Genomic DNA, 18,603 nt, shown 5'->3' with positions numbered 1-18,603 from the left:
TGAAACAGTGTCTGTTTTGGGGGGGGTGGGGGGGTGCTTTGTTTCTTTGGAAAAATAGTCGGTTATGAGCAATAAAGCTGTTGACTTGTGCCACTGTGGATAAACATGGTCCGGTCCCAAACAGCTGCTGTGTCCCTCCTGTCGCTGTGCTGCCTAAGCGAAGACAGCGTTGGGAGTCTGCAGGACAGCACCCGGCCTTTCCGAGGGCAGTGCGGGTCCGGGCGGCCTGAAACCCCCGTCCTGTTCCTGGGGAGCTGGGGGGGCTCAGCTCCATCAGCGCTGTCTTCCATTAACACACCGGTACCGCTGCTGCGGGCAGCCCGGGGGCTCCGCTGGCACCGGGCCGGGGCGGTGCTGCCGGCCGAGGGCTGCGGAGCTCCGGGGGGCCCTGTGCCCCAGCTTGGACCGTGAGGGGCTGTAGGGCCATGTGCCTGTGCTGACATCACAGACAGGGCTATGCCTGATGCTACGTCCCGAGCGGGGCGGCCGGCCGGGACCCCGGTGTCCCTGCCGCGGTGTCCGGATGGCCACGGGGGCGGGGGCCTGGCTGCCCCTCGCAAAGATGGCGCTGCCCCCTCCCTCATGCGACGTGGCGCGCGCTGCCAGCTTCAAAGATGGCGGTGGCGGCGTCGGGGGGGGGGAAGGGGGGGGGGGTCCGTGACGGCCCCGCCCCCCTGCCCTGGGCGGCGCGCGCGGTGCGCGGGGGCGGCGCGCACGCGGCGGGGATGGTGGCGCGGGGGCTGCGCGCGCTGCGCGGGGCGCTGCGGGCCGGGCGGCGCCGCTTCAGCACGCGCCCCGCGCGCGCCCCCGCCACCGACTACCAGGTACCGCGCGGGGCCGCGCGCCGGGCGGGCACGGGGCCGCGCCAGCGGCGGGGCTGCGGGGCCGCGCGGGGCGGCGACAACGCATCCCGTCCCCTCGTCCCCTCCTGATCCCCCCTCCGCCGCCCCCCGCGGCCCCCCGCCGTACCGGCTGCCGCCCGCCACCGGTCCCCGCTTTCTGCTAGGGTCACCCCGCAAAGCGCTGTGCCCCGTAGCAGCAGCGGGCGAGCCCGGCCTGCAGCGGTAATCGCGGCGTGTCCCGGCCGCACGCGGCTGCGCCGGATGCCGTGGGGATGGCGGCGGTGCCCGGCGTGGAGCGGTCCCGCTCGGCAGAGCTGAGCGCTCCCGGTGTCAGTGCCGCTGTCTGTCCGTTGTCTGGGTGGAGCGTCCCCGCACTGGGGACATGGGTTGGTGTCCCAGCTGCCGGGTCCTCCCTGCAGCTCACGTCCCCTCGGCGTGGCTTTGGGGGGCTCGGTGACAATGGTGACCTCTCAGGCGTGCCGTGCCGTGCCGGTGCTGCGTTGCTGCTTCATTAGCGCCGCTCATTAAACACCAGCCCTTGGAGCGCTGCCCGCTCCGGCCGGCGGCGACCTTGTCCCCGTGGGCAGCGCTGGGAGCCGGCCTGGCCCGTCCCGTGCCCCAACGCGGGGCCAAGGGGCGCCTAGGGAGGGGCGGGTAACCCCTGCCCATAAGTAGCCTGGCCCCGTGTCGGGATCTGGCGCTGCCGGCACATCCCCGCGGCACCATGGCAGAGATGCTGCCGGCCTGGGTGACCAATGACACCGCCGAGGGGACTGAGCCCGAAGGGGTGGGTCAGGGTGCAGCGGGCTGTGGGCAGAGTGGCCACAAGGCTGCTGTGTTGGGCACTATCCCGACTGCTCTGGGCGTCTTTCCAGGATGCAATCCGGATGCTCAACACCCTGCAGACCAATGCCAGCTACCTGGAGCAGGTGAAGCGGGAGCGTGGTGACCCCCAGGCCCAGCTGGAAGCCATGCAGGGCTTTTTGGAGAGGAGCGGGCTGAAGGTGAAGGGCTGATCCCTGTTCCCCCTGTCCTGGTAGCAGTGCCGCCATGCTTGGTGCTGGCTGCCCTGGGGGTCTCACAGGGTGGTTGAACTCTTACAGGTCGAGGACCTGGATCGACTGAACATCATCCACGTCACGGGGACGAAGGGCAAGGTGAGGCGGGCGGGCGGTGCTGTGGGGGGCTCAGGGGACACTGCTGCTGTCTGTGGCTCTGTTTTTGCCCCTGCTCTGGAACAGGGGGTTTAACACAGCTGTCTCCTCAGGGCTCAGCGTGCGCCTTCACTGAGTGCATCCTCCGCAACTACGGGCTGAAGACAGGTTTTTACAGGTGGGCATGGGGTCAGGAGGGTTTTGAAGGGCCAGTGGGGCTGTGCCTGACTGCCCCCTGCTCTGTACCCCCAGCTCCCCTCACCTCGTGCAGGTGCGCGAGCGGATCCGCATCAATGGGCAGCCCATCAGCAAGGACCTCTTCAACAAGTACTTCTGGCTGGTCTACAACCGCCTGGAGGAGACCAAGGTGAGGCAGCTGGGTTTGTGGGGGTGCTCCCTCCCTTGGGTCCCCGCTCCCAGGGTCGTGTGCTCACCCTGCTCTGCCTGGCAGGACCCAGCACACGCCAGCATGCCGGCCTATTTCCGCTTCCTCACCATCATGGCCTTCCACGTCTTCCTGCAGGAGAAGGTCAGTGGTGGTGGCCTCCAGCTTGTGACAGAAATGTCAGGTTGGTGGGGACCTCAGGGAGGGGGGATTTGGGTCAGAATTTGTGTGGATCAGGCTGTCATGGCTGTAAATGGGATGCTGTGCCAGGTGGATGATGCCCCCACAAACAGGGGTGTGCTCAGGTGTGGGTTTGGAAGGGCTGGTGGCAGCGACCTGTCTCCAGCCACATCCCTGAATCCATGGGGGCATTTCTTGCTGGTGGCTCTGATCGCTCATATCCCTCTGTCCCCAGGTGGACCTGGCAGTGGTGGAAGTTGGCATTGGTGGCACCTATGACTGCACCAACATCATCAGGTAGGAGCTGGCAGGGCTGAGCCTGGCCCCAGGGCTGCCAGGGCCTGATGTCCCCATGGTATAGGGGGGAACAGCAGGGACACTGTGATGCTGCATTCCCAGGGCACCAGTCGTGTGTGGGGTCTCCTCCCTGGGCATCGACCACACCAGCATCCTGGGGGACACCATGGAGAAGATTGCCTGGCAGAAGGGGGGCATTTTTAAGGTAGGGAGATCTGGTCTTCTGTCTCCTGTTGTGTTTTTGGGGTGTGTTCCCCCACGTTACCCTGAGCACCCCCATGTCCTCCCCAGCCCGGCGTGCCGGCGTTCACCGTGGCGCAGCCGGAGCGGCCGCTGGAGGTGCTGAGGGAGCGAGCCCAGGAGCGCAAGGTGAGCTGCTGGTGGGGGTGTGGATTGGGGGGTACCCCATCCCATGGCAGGGGGGCTCAGCCTTCTCTCCCCACAGTGTCCCCTGTACCTCTGCCCGGAGCTGGATGACTTTGAGGAGGGCTGCCAGGCGCTGGAGCTGGGGCTGGCAGGTGCCCACCAGCGCTCCAACGCTGCCCTGGCCTTACAGCTGGCACGGACGTGGCTGCAGCGCCGCGGCTGCCAGGGTAAGGCACAGGGATGGGGATGAGGGCCAGACCCCACCAGGGCTCCTGAGGGCTCAGTGGCATGCCTGTCCTGCCTAGGTCTTGGAGAGCTGAAGGAGGTGCCACCAAGCACGGAGCTGTTGGGGGGACCAGTGCCACTGGCTCCTGCCTTCCAACTGACTGATGCCATGATCCAAGGTGCAGTATGGCCATGCCAGGACCCCCTCCCTCACCGTGTCACAGGGCATAGCAGGGCCATGCTGGACCCCAGCCCGTGCCATGTGTGCTGGAGGGCACACTCTGCCCCACACTGGATCCCCACGGGGTACCAGTGCTGGGGAGGGTATGGGGGTCCCAGCCATGCCCTGTGCTCCCCCAGGCCTGCGGGACACAGAGTGGCTGGGCCGGACCCAGGTGCTGTCCCACGGCCCCGTGACCTGGTACCTGGATGGAGCTCACACCACCAGCAGCATCCAGGCCTGCGTGCGCTGGTTCCGCCAGGCCGCCCTCAGCCAGGACAAGCCCCATGAGTAAGGAGAGGATGCAGAGGGGGGCACACCTCGTGGGGGTGTGGTGGTGGTGGTGCTGCAGGTCCCCTGGGGGCACGGGCCACTTGCCCTTTCTCCCTGCAGTGGTTCTGAGGTGCGTGTGCTGCTCTTCAATGCCACAGGCGACCGGGACACGGCGGCGCTGCTCAAGCTGCTGGTGGTGAGGTTTGGGGGGCACCGGGGGGGTCACTGTGCCCGGGTGCCTGGGTTCTCTGCCGGTTCTGGGACCTGCTTTGCTGAGGGTGCAGGGAGCCACGAGGTGGAGCTGGCACCCTGTTTGTCTGTCTGTCTGTCCACCCATCCTGCTGTCCCGGGGTGTATCCCACCTCAACTGCCCCCTGCAGGGGTCTCACAGTCCTGGGTGTGGGAGGGGACGTGGATCATCCCCTGCCCCATTCCCTGTAACCCCGCTGGTGTGGGACTGCCCCAGTGGAAATCCCATGGGTGGGTCCTGAGGGTTCACACAGTGCTGATTATTCCTGTTTCTGCAGCCCTGTCACTTTGACTATGCTGTCTTCTGCCCCAACTTCACAGAGGTGTCGGTGGCCAACAACGCAGGTGAGTGATGGGGAGACAGGGTCTCCCCCATCTTCCCTTTCTGATCCCTCCCAGCTCCCCCTGCAATCCCTGACTGCTGCCTCCATCCCTCCCAGACCAGCAGAACTTCAACGTGACGCTGGAGAACGCCCTGACCCGCTGCCTGGAGAACCAGCGGACATGGACGAGGCTCCTGGAGGAGAAAGTGGGGCAGGACCCCTGGCTCCCATCCCCGCTGCGGGTGGGGGGGCTGCTGCAGCCGGCCCCCGCCCGGGGCTCCCTGCTGCTGGTGCCCCCAGCCCCCCGGCCCCTCAATTCCCCGGCGCTGGTGTTCCCGTGCCTGGCGCAGGCGCTGCGCTGGGTGGCCCAGGGCAGGGACCCCCAGCTGGCCGCCCCCACGGCCTCGGGGGCTCACCCCCACCCCGCGGCCAGCAGCGGGGCCGTGCTGCTGCGGGAGGCGGCGGCCGTGCGGGTCCTGGTCACCGGCAGCCTGCACCTGGTGGGAGGAGCGCTGCGGCTGCTCGAGCCCGCCCTGTCCCAGTGACGGGCACGGGGCTCGGCACCTCTGTTTACATGAAGCACCAGTTTAGCCCCCGGTGATGCTCAGAGGCATCTGGAGGGGGATGTGGGGCTCCCCCCCACCCCATCCTGGCTTGGCTGTTTTCACCCCAGTGCCTTCTGCCTGTGCCCTTCCCGGGACACTGTCCATGGGGGGATGCTCCTGGTCTCCATCCCCGCCCTAGTCAGAGTGACTGGGGGACCCCTGGGTTTGGGGAGCTGCCCCAGGCTGTGATGAGCTCCAGTGCCTGGTAGGTGGGAGCCTCAAGCTCAAGTGGCAAGGCTCAGCGTCAGGGCGCAATTAATTTAACATAGAGAAGGTTTTTATTATTATTGATAAGAGTTTGTAACTTGGACGGGGAGCTGGGGGGAGTGGTGGGTTCTGCCCATCGTCCTGTGGGAGGGCAGCAGCCTTGCACCATCCTCCACAAATAAACCTCTTGCTGCTCCCACTGGTGCCTGCTGCCTTCCTGGGGGGAGGCAGGAGGGGCACGGGGGTCACCCCAAGTGCTGGGGCATGTCCAGGGGGCGCCCACTTCTTCTTCCCCCCCCATTTGATGGGGAGCCTCGTGGGAGGTTTTGGCAATAGCTGCTCTTTCTGCCTCCCCACTGCAGCGGGGGACCCCAGGGGGGGTTACAGGGTGCCCCCCCCCGGTGTGGGCTGCCCTCAGGGGGCCAAAGCATTCACTGAATGAGTAATGGAGGCCCCCTCTGGGCTCAGCCTGAGATTTGGGGCGAAAAATCAGCTTAATGGCACTGGGCTGGCTCCCCAAGTCCGTTGGCCGGGGGCTGTGCAGGCTCAGGGGGGCCCAGGGGCGTCAGGCCATGCTGCTGGTGGAGCAGGGGGTGCTCTGGGTGCTGCCAATGCTGTGGTTGGTGCTGCTGCTCTCCGAGGCTGGTGCCGTGCTGGAAACCGGCTGCAGTTTGGAGATGGGACCTGGCTCACACCGCCCGCCACGGGGAACACCAAGGGGAAACCACACTCAGGGCAAACAGTGGTGGCCTTGCCTCAGCCCCAGGGACCCTCCAGCCCTCGTGGATCACTCCCCAGCTGACCCCTGAGCCCCTGGGATGGAGATGAGCATGAGACACCAGGAGTAGGAGGGAGGGCAGATGGCAGAGGGGACCCGGAGGAGCTGTAGACGCCTGGAGCAGGGTTATTCCCCTATAGCACTGTACACATGAGGAGCAGCCTCGTCTCTGACTCATCTGGGGACTTTGGCCAGGAGGGAAAAATGGGCAACCCAGTAAGGGACACTCAGGGGGCCCCCCCATCCCACCACGGGGGCCCCCAGGGTGCTGGATACTCACGGGTGTGTGAGTAGATGTACCAGAGCACGGCAGTGAGGAGCGCCCCGATGAGGAAGGCGCCGAAGGTGATGCCCAGGACAGCACCCAGCCCCAGCCCACGGTCTGTGGGAGGACAAGGCTATCAGCACTGCCACACTGGGAGAGTCCCTCTCCCCCTCCCATTCCCATCCTGACCACCTCCCTGGCCCTGAACTCACAGTTGAGCGGCCTCCAGGCATCCTTCACTCTCACCTCCAGCACCTTCTCGAAGATGGTGTCGTTCTGTGGAGGTGGAGGTTGGGGTGAGAGGGGGGAGATGTGCACCCCCAGGCTCTGCAGGCCAGGGAATGCTGCTCCTGCATGGGCTCCATCACCCAACGGCGTGGGACAACATCAGACTGCAATGGGGACCAGCCTGGTGGCATCCCAGGGTGGGGAGGGGGTTACACTGACCTGCAAGCCGGCCTTGCACCGCAGGAAGGCAGAGAAGGGGATGTGCCCGCCCTCAGGAACGCTGTAGGTGAAGCGGAAGCGCCAGACCTTCCTGCCGTGGCTGCTGGGGGGCCCCTCCAGCACAGCCACCCCTGCTCCCCGTGCCTCCCCACCCTGCACCAGCAGCACAGGCTCCCGCTCGGAGGCCACCAGCCAGCACTCCTTGAGCTGCAGGTCAGCTGGGTGATCCATCCACCGCATGGACGCCTGCACGGGTGGGAGCGGGGCACACGGTCAGGGTCGGTGCCCCAGGCAGGGCTCACTGCCCCAGCCTGGGCTCTGGACAGTGGCAGTACCTGCACAAAGGCCTCCTTGTTGATCTCCAGCTCCGTCTGCGGTGCCTTGAAGTCAGCGGTGGGGAAAAGGCGCAGGAAGAGCTCCCGTGGGATCTCGCACTGGAAACCCACCTGCAAGAGGGGGGCAGCACTCAGGGGGCACCCAGCACCTGTCGGAACCCAGGATGTTTCTCTGGCTGCCCTGGAGGGCTCGAGACCCTTGCAAGGGGCTCAGAGACCTTGGCACAGATGTCTTTGACTCTTCGATTTTAACCCATGGAAACAATTACCAACTTTGTGCGAGGATTTACAAGCCACAAGAGTTTGAGTAGAATGATAGTTAACTTGTCACAGGGTGAAAAAGTAGAATTTTGGGGTTTTTAGAATGAGGATTCAAGAGGAAAATGGAGGAATCTGGGTGTGTCCTGCCTTTCTTCTTCTTCTTCTTGGCCTCCATCTTCTGCTGTGATGGTGGCACTTTTGGATTGGTTTAGAGTAGGGACAGACTGTCTAACATAGGTGATAGGTATTGGAAAATTACTGTAAATAAAGTACACATAGTTTCTAGTATAAAAAGCCAACACCACCCCAAGGGCAGTCAGCGTGCCTCAACCCGACCTGCTGGACAGATCTCAGCAGGTCCAAAAAAGAATGTGATAGATAAGAGAGAATAAACAACTTTGAAAACCAGAACTGAGGAATCTCAACTTCTTTGGTTGCAAGGCTGGGAAAAAAGACTCTTTAACACCTTGGGAGCCATTCCAGCAACACAAAACCCGAGAAGCACCCAGCTGGCAGTGCCATCTGCACCTTCTCCCACCCCTGGACATGCTGGGAAACCTGGTTCTTACCCGCACGCTCCGGAGCACGGCATCCTTGGCCAGGCTGAGGATGAGCTGTGAGAAGGCAGAGGGCTGGGTCAGTCAGGTGGTACCCATGGATGGGATGGGATGGGATGGGATGGGATGGGATGGGATGGGATGGGATGGGATGGGATGGGATGGGATGGGATGGTCCCACCCACACTCCCCCCCATCTCAGCCCTGGCCTGCACTATGATGTTTCCAGCCATGCAAAAGCAAGGAGGTCCTGGTGGAGAAGCCCCCCCTCCCCTTCATGGGCCATCAGTGGGGCTGGAGGCAACACCCCCAGCTAACCCCCCTCTCACCTCATTGTTGGCATAGCCCCTGCCCTCCAGTGAGGTGCCACAGTGGCTGAGGGGGCTTTTCAACATGAAGTGGGTGGCATTTTTCTCTGCCTGGCAGCGGATGTCCCTCAGGGTGATGTTCACCACGTCCTTGATGGGCTGGGAGGAAAGCACACTGTGGTCACCCACTGCCTGGGGACAGCCCCGTGCCACCCACCCCAAGCACCCAGAGGAAAATGAAACTTCTGAGTGATTTTGGTGGACATTAGCACCTCTCTCCACCCTCCTCACCTCCAGGTAGGACCTGATGATGACAATCTCCATGGTTTCATCTGTGCACTTCCAGGGCTTGAGTGTGCGCAGCACCTGGTGGGGCAGGTCTGGGGGCTGTGTGATGACAGTGGAGGTGGTGCTCACAGGCGTCTCGACCGTCTCTGCAGGACAGGGAGATGGGGGGGCTGAGTGGGAATGCTGGAACCCCCCATCCCACCCAGCCCTGGGCTGCTGGGGGCCTCACCATGCTCGTGAATCTGCAGGCTGATGTGGGTGCTGGCAGGGATGGCAGAGTAGGAGGCAATGACAGTGTAGTTCTTCTCAAAGGCTTCAGCAATGAGGCCCTGCTCTGTGTCAGGCAGGGGATTCCCAGGGATCAGCATGGGGAAAAGAGGCATCTTGTAACTCCCAGAGACCTGCAGTGAGGAGAAAAGGAGGGAACACAGAGGGGCTGAGTGGAGACAGGGACAGCTGGGGGTGCTCAAGGCAGGGTTCATCCCAGTAATGAGGGCCTGCAGCAAGGGGGCTGCCACTTGCCCATGTCTAATGTCTCCAGGTGCCCTCCTGCCACCTTCCCCATGACACCAGCATCTCCTGGGCACCTGGCAGACCCCTCGGTGGGGGTGGTGGGGAAAACATGTTCCCCTCAGCATACCAGTAACTGGATGTTGCACTCTGCGGAGAGGAACCAGGTGAAGTTGGCCTTGCTCTGCAGGATGAGGATCTGGTTGCCAGCAGAATTCTGAGAACAGCTCAGAGACAGGTTCACCCCTGAGATGGAGGAGCTGCAAAACCACAAGACCCCCATTCTCAGCATTCCATACCAGCCAGTCCCACATCCAACTTGGGATGTGGGGCTCAGCCTTTGGGAAGCCCAACAGCTTTCCAAGCATCTCCAAGCATATCCCCCTGCCTGTCCCACTGCTGGCACTGTGGTACCTGGGCTCTGACTGCAAATGGATGATGTGGGCAGCCCTGGTGCTCTGGGCATCACTGCGTGAGCAGCTCTTCACCCCGTGGAAGAAGACCTCAGCCTCAAGGTGCAGAATGGCATTGAAATTCTCCTGGGGAGTGCACTCTGGAGGGCTGTGGGCATCTGTGTGGGTGGCAGGGTGATCAATACTGGGCTCAGTGGGTGGGAGATGCTCAGGGCCAGGGGCATCAGTCCCTATGGCATCTCCCTGGGAAGGTACTTTGCCCCAGGAGGTTGTCACCCTTCTGGAACAGGGAGACCATTCCTGCCCACTCCAGCCCCCCAGTGCTAACCCCCAGCCTCACTCACCTTCTCCCAGGTGGAGCTGGAGCCTGCGGGGGTCCTGCAGTTCACTGTAGGATGTGATGCCCCCATAGGTAGCCAGAGCCCAGGCCAGCAGCTGCTCCTCGCTGGAGATGATGAGTGGCTCAGGGTTTGGTGCTCTGTTGGTGCTCTCTGGGATGAGGCGGGCGTCCTGTGGGCCAAGGGACAGCCTAAGCCGGGGTGAGGAGCAAGGTCATCCCTCCCTTACACAGGCTGGCATGGGGAAAGCAAGGAAAACCTTTCCCCTCCGTGTGCAGGATACAAATGTGAGCCTAAAACAGGTGAGTGTCCCTGGAGCCTGGGCTGGGGGTCACCCCAGATAAGTGGGGATTTTTGGGGCTGTGAGCTGGGAGCAGCGAGAGTGGCTGGTGGCACAGGGAGGGCTCAGCCCACTTTATTATTAGCCACAAACAAAGCAGGAGGTTTATTTTGCTAACAAAGCGCCCGACCCCGGCTCAGCTCGCTGGAGCCAAACCCCATCCCTGACCTTCCTCCCGCCGGCCGGAGGAAATGGGAGCTTTTTCCAGCCCTGTGCGTCATTCCCTGCCTGGCCAGCGCAGGGCTCAGCGCCGCCAGCAATGCTCGGGAGCGTCCCCTCCTCCCCGGGGCACCACAAGCATCGTGGCTGGTGATCAGGGGGACCAGTCTCCACCAGTGACCCCCTCAAACATCCCCATGGGTGGCCCGAGCCCTGCTGCCCCCCGGGGTGGTTCCTGTTGTGGGGCTGTGGCACTCACGGTGCGGATGATCAGGTTTGAGCACGGGGAGGTGATGGTGGCAAAGCAGCGGCTGCAGAGGAGGATCAGCACTGCTGGTCGGCTGCAGGCATCAGCTCGTGGGGTGACTGTCACCGTCAGAGGGGCAGGAGAGGCCTGGGGGGAAGAGGAGAGTGTCACCACTGTGGCCACCAAGCCCCAGCTGCTGTCACCTCCCTGGCTGCCCCCTGGAGCCCGAGGGAGCAGGGAGAGCCCTGAGGCTGGCCCTGAGATGAGCCATGGCTGGGTTTAGGGGCAGGGATGCCATGTGTGTACCTACACTGGCAGGGCAAACACGCCCTGGCTCCCCCAGGCAAGGGACCAGCGAGATGCCCACCTGGAAGATGGTGTTATCCCCACACTGGTGTCCAGGACACCCCACATAGTGAGGTCTAGGCACCCCCTTCTTAGGCACCAGGGCATCCTTGAACTAGAGACTAACTAGAGACTAATTAATCTCTTCACTGGCTGTGACAGTGTCACCCCACTGGGGGCTGGGGTATCCCCACACTGAGGACTGGAGCATCCCCACCCCGGGCACCAGAGCATCCTCACTGTAGGTACTGGGATATCTCCCACTGAAGACTGGAGAATCCCCACCCTGGGCCCTGGGGCATCCCCCTGGCAGGTTTCCCAGCCCCATCCCTGCGCCGTGCAGCCGCTCCAGGCTCAGGTGTGTCCGTGCTGCAGTGCAGGAATGCCTGGGCACAGAGGTGGCACACACCATTCCTCGTGGCTAGCACTGCCTGGTTGCCTCTAGCCGGAAATCCGGATGGGGAAGTCAAAACTCCAGGCGCTAAGTTTGGCAACTGCTGCCCGAGTAACTGCTCGCAAAGTTCCGAGCAGAGGGAGAGGAGAGGGCAGGGGAAGCCAGCCGGGGACGGGGCGGGTGGAGGCTGCTGCCCGTGCCCTGCACAGGGCTAGCGAGGCATCCCGGCCTCCTGGCCGCGGCCCCGTGGCAAGCGTGGGTGGCCAGGGACCCCGGGTGGCCCCGAGTGTCGGGGAGGAGCTGGCGGCTGTTTTTCCTGCCGCGTGTTTTGTGGCGCTCCATTGTTTGGCTGCGCGAGTGGCGGGAGCCTCGGCGCTCCCCGCCGCCGCCTTTCGGGTTATTTTTTTTCTTTTTCTTCTCCTTTTTTTTTTTTTTTTTCATCGTGGGGATCTGCTTATAGAAAGCGGCTTCCAGTAATTCTTCTATAAGTGGAGCCGCGTCCCTGCCCAGCTTCCCCCGTGCGCCGCGGGGCTCAGCGCCGCAGCCGTGACATCAGTGCGTGTCCCCTGTCGCCGCTGGTGACAAGCCCGGGGCACCCCCGGCCCTGGCACCCGTCCAGGATGCCAAGGCCAGGTTACACCGGGCTAGGCCAGAGGGGTCCTTGCAAAACCGACCCTCCCCAGCGCCTCCTGGTCTGGCTCCCCCTCTGCTCCAAAAGCAGAACTGGGAGAGCTGGGAGGTGGCAGGGAGGGGGGAGTGTGGCGCCAGGGCTGGGCCAAAATCGGGTGCTGGGCCCCAGCCAGCGTGAGGGAAGCCTGTCTGTCCTGCAGAGCTGCCATGCCAACCCGTGAGCTGGTGCAAACCCACCCAACAGTGCCAGCCAGTGCCAGCGCTGGCCCTGACACCGCCCTTGTCCCAAAGCACCCTCAGTGTGGTTATCAGCCCTCAGCATGGCCATGCCAGCTCTGGCAGACAGGTTTCTGCTCGATTGGACACCTTATAATGATGTGCCTCCTTCATCCCTTCACTCTTTCCTCCATCCCTCCCTTCATGCCTCCTTCCATCTCTTCCTCCATCTCTTCCTCCATTCTATCTTCTGTCCCTTCCTCCCTTCCAATTTCCACCCATCCCTCCCTCCCTCCCAAGTGTGGTCACCACTGGGTACCTGTGGCTCTGCCCAGCCCCTGAGCCAGGGCCAGAGCCAGGCCACCTTCACAGAGAAATGGGGTGTCCTGAGGTGTCCAGCATAGGAATATCTGCTTTGGCAGCATGGGCTATAGAGAATTTGCCTCCAAAATCTTTACATTCCCAGCAGGGGCAGAGATGCCCAAGGCTGTGCTTGGAGGAGAAGCTTGGACAAGGTGCCATGGAGGAGGTTAATCCACTGCTCCTTAATTAGAGGAAGGTTTTCACAGCTGGACACTGTGCCAGCTGAGGGCAGTGACAGGATGGCAGTGCTGTGGTGACAGTGTGAAGGACAGTGTAAGGAATTCTGCGGGGATGTACTGGGACCCCTCTGGCTCACCTTGGACCACTTGACGCTGAGCACATGGACTTCATGGTCAGTGCCCATGGAGCTGTTGCTGACACAGCCCCGGGGCACCGTGCTGGTGGCATAGGAGAGGGTGATGGATGGCTTCTCTGTCACGGGCTGCAGGTCACAGCCCTCGGCTCTCCCGGGGCCTGCGTGGAAAACAAGAGACCGTCAGTCCCTGCCGCACGGATGTGGGGTGACACAGCCCGGGGGGACACGATGCAGGAGGGGGCTGAATCCCTGCCAGCGCCGGCGCTGCCCCCTCAGCCTCAGCCCCCAGCCCGGCGTCAGCCCGGCCCCTCCGGGACCATCGGCTACGTGTCCGCCACCGCCAGCCCCCTCCGCAACCCCGTTAATGACCCTTGGATCCGGGCTGGAAAAATCCACTGTCCCCGCTCGGCGCTGCCCGTGCCAGAACTCGCACCCAGCCGCCCCCAGGGCCGGGGCGGTGGCGGAAGCCCCCCCGCATTCCCCGGCCGCAGGAAAGTGGGAAGCGCAGGTATGGAAATGGCTGTAAAGCTCATCCTCCCGGCCGCTGAGGCGTGAGCTTTGCCCCATCCCAAAGCCCCCGGCGGCGTGCGGCGAGCGGGGCCGGCCGGCGGCTGCCAAGGGAAATCCTGAGCGCAAACAGCCATTTGAAGGCCTGATCCTGTAAATCCCCACGTGCCTCGACAGTTTCCTCCCTGCCTCAGGCAGCCCTGCTGTGGCCGGGCTGTCCTTAACTTGGCCCCGAGGAGCCGTCTGCATCCATGGGTGCTGCCTTCCAGGGGGCTGGGAAGGACAGACCCCCATGGTCTGTCAGCCCACAGCTGGGCTTCTAGGGGCCTTCTATGGGGAGACAGCGCCTGGGATGCTGTGTTTCCTTTGGAGGTATCCACTGAGTTCTATCCCTTCCCACTCCAACTTTTCCCATCCCTGGTGGCTCCAGCCAATGCACCAGGAGGTGATTGGACCAAACTCCAGTCCACCCAGCCACCCCTATCAGGACTGGGGCTACAGGGTGTTATGTCACAGACATCTTTTATGAAAAATCCTTTCCTTAAGGTTTTTCCTCCTGAGAAGCTGAGAGGCCTCAAGAACAAAATGTAAACAATGATTATCTGCTGCTGTTGAAGGCAACAGGTAAATCTTTGATTGGCCCATGTTAGTTGTTCCTAATTAATGGCCAGTCACGGTCAGCTGGCTCAGACTTTCTGTCCGAGACACAAGCCTTTGTTATCATTCCTTCTTTTTCTATTCTTAGCCAGCATTCTGATGAAATCCTTTCTCCTATTCTTTTAGTATAGTTTGAATACAATATATATAATAAAATAATAAATCAAGCCTTCTGAAACAGAGTCAGATCCTTGTCTCTTCCCTCCTAAGACCCCTGTGAACACGGTCACAGTGTGATGCTCCAGGTCACTGAGTTTTTGGGATCAGCACCCTGCAAAAGGCCGTTCCATGCAAGCCGTGCCCATCACAGTGTCCCTGACCTGTGTCTCCCTGCTGGGGTGGCCCGGTGGTGGCGGCGGGGTCACAGCACAGACCCCCGGTGACGCCGCCGTGGGCCCACCAATTGTCCGGTGCTTCCTCCCCCCCGCGCGGCCGCAGCATCGGGAGGAAGATAAACAGCCGCTTATCTGGGCTCCGCAGGCTGCGTCCCTCTTCCCTTCCACTCCTGCCCCGACGGCACCGGGCACGGCTCCGGCGCTGCCGGGCACAGCACGGGCAGCCCGTGGCTCCCGGGGGAGCAGCATCCCCCGGGATGGGCAGGCAGGGCTGGGGGCCGCGGCCGGGATCGCCCCCGGCAGGGCAGGGATGCCGGCGGAGGGGATGGTGCCAGGCGGGCACTGTCTGTCTGTCCCTGGGGAAGGCAGCGGGCTCCAGCATTATGTCAGGATCAGATAAGGGGGCTCAGCTGGGCCGCCGGGGCGATCAGATAAGGGCACTGTTATTTTTGTACTCCAGGAAAGGGAAAAAAAATTAAAAGGAAGAAAGAAAGAAAATCCACTTTATGTTTTTCCAACCCGCATTCTCCCTGGCTTTGGTGCTGCTGAGATCAAGGAGCAGGGATGGTCCCACTGTGGCTCCCCCGTGGGTCAGGGACTGGGGGAAATTCCTGGGATTTTGGGAGCAGAGAGCAAAGCTGGGGTGTGGGGTGCAGGGCAAGGGTGGCTCTGGCAGTGCAGGATGGCCATGGGATGGGCAGCACCACTTTGGCACCCTTGCATCTGGCTGTGTTGCCTTGGTACTTGTGTAACGAGCTGATCCAGGACAGGAATGGGGATGGATCCTGCACTGAGAGGGAATTGGCATCCCCTGAGCCACCACTGGCTGTTGGACCATGCTGAGGTGGCACTGGGGGGCAGATGATGGGGTGGATGGGTCCAGACTTCCAGCCTGACACAAACCACATCATTCCTGCCACTCTCTAACTCAGACAGGTGCCCAGAAGCCTCTCCCCAGAGATGGGAGGGGTGACCCAGCACCATGCTCACCCCACGGGGAGCAGTCCTGGCCCCTGTTCCCCCCTCTGGGATCTGGCTGTGTCTGTGAGACACCCTGACACTGCACCCACCAAGAGCACCCCAGAACAACATCACTGCACCCACCATGGACATCCCAGCCCCATAGCACTGTGCCCACGGCTATGGGGCACTCAGTCCCATAGCACTGTGCCCACTGTGGGCTCCCAGCCCCAGAGGCTCCTGTGAGGAAGAAGCAGCCACTGGACAGGATGTGGTGAGTAGCACAGGTAGGCAGGATGGGGACCACGTGTCACAGGTACACAGGACATGGAGCATGTAGCACAGACATTCAGCATGGGGACCACATGGCACAACTGCATAGGACAGTGACAATATGGCACAGTGATAGAGGATGGGGTCCATACAGCACAGCTGCATCCCTTAGGGGTGGTATGGCCAGAGGAGATGGGCTGTTTGTATGGCAGAGTGACACAGGGACCATACAGACACATACAATAGGGACTGTATGGCTCCATTACAGAGCACAGGGACTGTGTGCCACATGTATGTTGGATGGGAATCATTCAGCACAGATAAATAGGACAGGGACCACAGAAACACACATTCAGGGTGGGGACCATGTGGCACAGCTGTGTGGGACTCAGCCCATACAGCACAGCCCTGCTAGGGCATGCATGGCACAGCCACATAGGGTGGAGACTGTTGGGGATGAATACAAAGGTCATGGATGCATGGCACTGCTACATAGGACATAGGTGACATTGCACAGCTGTGTGGGATGAGGACCAGATGGCACAGCTGTGTGGTATAGGGACTATACATCACAGACAGGGAGGACAAGGCCTCTGTGGCACAACAACACAGGATGTGCCACACATATGGCACAGCTATAGGATGGGGACTAGGATGGGTACAAGAAAGTGACAGAGGACACAGACCTTACTGCACATCTACATAGGGACACCATGGCACTGCCCTAGGGCAGGGACAGTGGCACAGCTATAGGACGGGCACCCAGCCTCACAGTTACACAGGACATAGACCTTCCTGTACATCTACAAGGATGGAAACTGTATGGCACAACTACAGGGGACATGGCCCCCATGGCACAGCCACACGGCACAGGGACCGTCTGGCACAGCCACCAGACAGGGCTGTGATATAAGAGGGTGGGCACCAAGCCTGGCAGCGGGGCCACCCCAGCACCACCCATGAGCAGTGACCTCTGAGGTGACCAGGAGGGACCAACCCAGCCAGGACACTCAGTGCTGCTGGCCCCAGCCTCTCTGGGCGGCTGCTGCCTCCCCAGTTCCCTTCCCCCTGCCAGCAGGCGCTGTCCCCGAGACCCCAGCTCCCTGTCCCCCAGCTCCCTGTCCCCCAGCTCCCTGTCCCCCAGCTCCATCAGCACTGGGGTCCCTCCCTGAAATTCCCCTGGTGGCTTTGCAGGGATCTCGGCGTGGCTCCGACTGCTCCCGAGGTGTCTAAGCCCTCTGCTCCCATTTAGGCTTTAAGGGTTTTTCCCGTTTCTCACCCCCAGCTCCATCCCCACATTCCGTATGAGGTTTTAAGGGTTTTTTCCCATTTCTTTCCAGCTCCGGTCCCACATCCTATGTGAGGACATAAGGGTTTTCTCCCATTTCTCCTCCCCATCTCCTGGTCAACCCCTCCATACTCCGAGGTGATGGGGACCAAAGCCACCCCCGCTCCCCCGTGTGCCACCGTCTAGGTCAGGACTCAGCCACGGCGCCTTCAACACCTCCCACGCCCAGTGACGCAGCCGGGATTTCGGGGGTCCCAGGGAGCGGCAGGGCTGTGCTCGGCGTGTTCCGGGAATCGGGGTGGGTTCGTCCCTTCCCACACGGACACTGCTCCCTAAAACCTCCTCTCCCGGGGGGTTCCCGGGGGTGCCAATCTGTGCCTGTGCGGGCACAGCCGGGACCCCTTTGGCCCCCGCTCTGTAGTCCCCGGTGGTCCCGCCGCGGCTGTCCCGTTCCCGGCGGTCCCGTCCCGCTGTCCCATCCCGCGGCTCTCATCCCCGGGCTCCGGTTGCCCGGTGCCCCCCGTCCCCACTCACCCGGGCGGCCGAGCAGCGCCAGGAGCAGCGGCAGGAGCGGGACGGAGCGGGGGCCCATGTCCGCCTGCGGCCGCTCCCCGGGAGCCAGCGCCGAGTGCGGGCGGCGGCAGCGGCAGGAAACCGACTCCCTTCGGAGGAGGGTCCGCGGCGGAGGAAATGCCGCTGGCGGCGCTGGGGCCGGGCCGGCGGGGCCGGGGGGGCGGAGAGGATGGACCCCCCCCTCCCCCGGAGGCGCCGTGCCTCAGTTTCCCTACAGCGCCGTGCGGGGCTGCGCCTCCGGACGGGGGCAGGAGGAAGGCACTGGTACCCAAGCTAGGTGCCTCCAGGGCCTCCCAGGGCTGGCACTAGTGAGTGGAGGGTTGGACACAGTGGTTCTGGTGAGGTCCACCCACCCAAATTATTCCCGAGCTGCCCCAGGCCATGGGGAAGGGGCTGCCCCCGACATTCAGCCCCCCCTGCTCCCGGTCAGCCCCCTGGCAGGGCCACCTTGGCTCAGGCTGGTGGCTGCCCCATGGATGCCCAGGCTGGCGGGCAGGTGGAGGCCCCCGAGCACAACTCCCTGCTTTGTCTGTACCCTCCGCCAGGCCACAACTTGGGGTGCCCGGACACCCCCACCCGGCAGGTGGGCTTGGGGTCAGGAGATCCCCTGGGACAAGGGGGCCTGGGTGAGGGAGGCACGGGCAAGGTGGCCACGGCTGAGCATGGCTGAAGGGGGACCAGGGACCCCCTTGTGTACTCCTGCCCCATTCCTCCCCACACCTCTGCTGGCCGAGGTGAGAGCCCTCACGCAGCAATCAGTGGGGCTGGGACCCTCACGCCGGGGGTGGGCGCAGGTCCCTGGGGTGGGGTCGAATGGGGCATGGGGACAGAATGGAAACGTGCCAGGGAAGTCAGCGACGCCTGTCCTCAGAAGCCAGGCTGGCCCCGGAGATGTCTGTGACCGGGGTGAGCAGCAACCATGTCCCATGACAGAGCACTGCCATCTCCTGGGGACCGCGGGGACGGGTGCTCACCCGGGCATGGGGACGGGCATGGGGACCGGGACTCGGCACGGGATCCTCTGGGGCCCTCGCACTCCTCTCTCCGCGGTGACACCACAGGGCAGCGACTAAGAGACCCTCGGTGATGGGCACTGGGACGGTGGCAGCCACAGTGTGACAGAAGGAGGGTGGCCGTGGCTGTGGGGGGGCCACATGTGCAGCCCCCTGCACCC

At 62.9% G+C, this 18,603-nt stretch overlaps 2 protein-coding genes across 3 annotated transcripts; one reads left to right on the top strand and one right to left on the bottom strand.

The window, feature by feature from the left end:
- The first annotated feature begins 694 nt into the window (after positions 1-694).
- On the top strand, positions 695-5,525 carry FPGS (folylpolyglutamate synthase). The gene is made up of 15 exons (XM_054646455.2): positions 695-824; positions 1,718-1,846; positions 1,946-1,999; positions 2,110-2,174; positions 2,249-2,363; positions 2,448-2,525; positions 2,797-2,858; positions 2,961-3,063; positions 3,150-3,227; positions 3,304-3,451; positions 3,530-3,628; positions 3,810-3,960; positions 4,063-4,138; positions 4,470-4,536; positions 4,632-5,525. The coding sequence occupies exons 1-15, from the start codon at positions 726-728 to the stop codon at positions 5,057-5,059; spliced, it is 1,752 nt and encodes a 583-aa protein (XP_054502430.2). The 5' UTR covers positions 695-725; the 3' UTR covers positions 5,060-5,525.
- On the bottom strand, positions 5,375-17,579 carry ENG (endoglin). 2 transcript variants are annotated; one of them, XM_054646453.2, is made up of 15 exons: positions 17,391-17,579; positions 12,837-12,994; positions 10,585-10,719; positions 9,833-9,998; positions 9,490-9,646; positions 9,206-9,335; positions 8,795-8,966; positions 8,569-8,711; positions 8,299-8,436; positions 7,982-8,026; positions 7,152-7,262; positions 6,817-7,062; positions 6,582-6,645; positions 6,385-6,486; positions 5,375-5,990 (listed from the first exon to the last, which is right to left on the bottom strand). In XM_054646453.2, the coding sequence occupies exons 1-15, from the start codon at positions 17,446-17,448 to the stop codon at positions 5,821-5,823; spliced, it is 1,995 nt and encodes a 664-aa protein (XP_054502428.2). In that variant the 5' UTR covers positions 17,449-17,579; the 3' UTR covers positions 5,375-5,820. The 2 variants fall into 2 exon arrangements, with proteins under 2 accessions (XP_054502428.2, XP_054502429.2); XM_054646454.2 differs by having other exon boundaries at positions 5,375-6,010; positions 17,391-17,543.
- Positions 17,580-18,603: the final 1,024 nt, after the last annotated feature.

This window comes from Agelaius phoeniceus, chromosome 21 (assembly GCF_051311805.1).
Source record: "Agelaius phoeniceus isolate bAgePho1 chromosome 21, bAgePho1.hap1, whole genome shotgun sequence".
NCBI lineage: Eukaryota > Metazoa > Chordata > Aves > Passeriformes > Icteridae > Agelaius > Agelaius phoeniceus.
The sequence above is the reverse complement of the archived record's forward strand: the minus strand, read 5'-3'. Positions and strand labels throughout refer to the sequence as shown.

Excerpts from the sequence above, each read along its gene's own strand:
- FPGS (XM_054646455.2), top strand. The coding sequence starts at position 726 with ATGGTGGCGCGGGGGCTGCGCGCGCTGCGCGGGGCGCTGCGGGCCGGG. Across the intron at positions 3,228-3,303 it reads AGCGAGCCCAGGAGCGCAAG|TGTCCCCTGTACCTCTGCCC; the intron begins GTGAGCTGCTGG and ends CTCTCCCCACAG. Across the intron at positions 4,537-4,631 it reads GTCGGTGGCCAACAACGCAG|ACCAGCAGAACTTCAACGTG; the intron begins GTGAGTGATGGG and ends CATCCCTCCCAG.
- ENG (XM_054646453.2), bottom strand. The coding sequence starts at position 17,448 with ATGGGCCCCCGCTCCGTCCCGCTCCTGCCGCTGCTCCTGGCGCTGCTC. Across the intron at positions 10,720-12,836 it reads TCAGCGTCAAGTGGTCCAAG|GCCTCTCCTGCCCCTCTGAC; the intron begins GTGAGCCAGAGG and ends TCTTCCCCCCAG. Across the intron at positions 7,063-7,151 it reads ACAAGGAGGCCTTTGTGCAG|GCGTCCATGCGGTGGATGGA; the intron begins GTACTGCCACTG and ends CCACCCGTGCAG.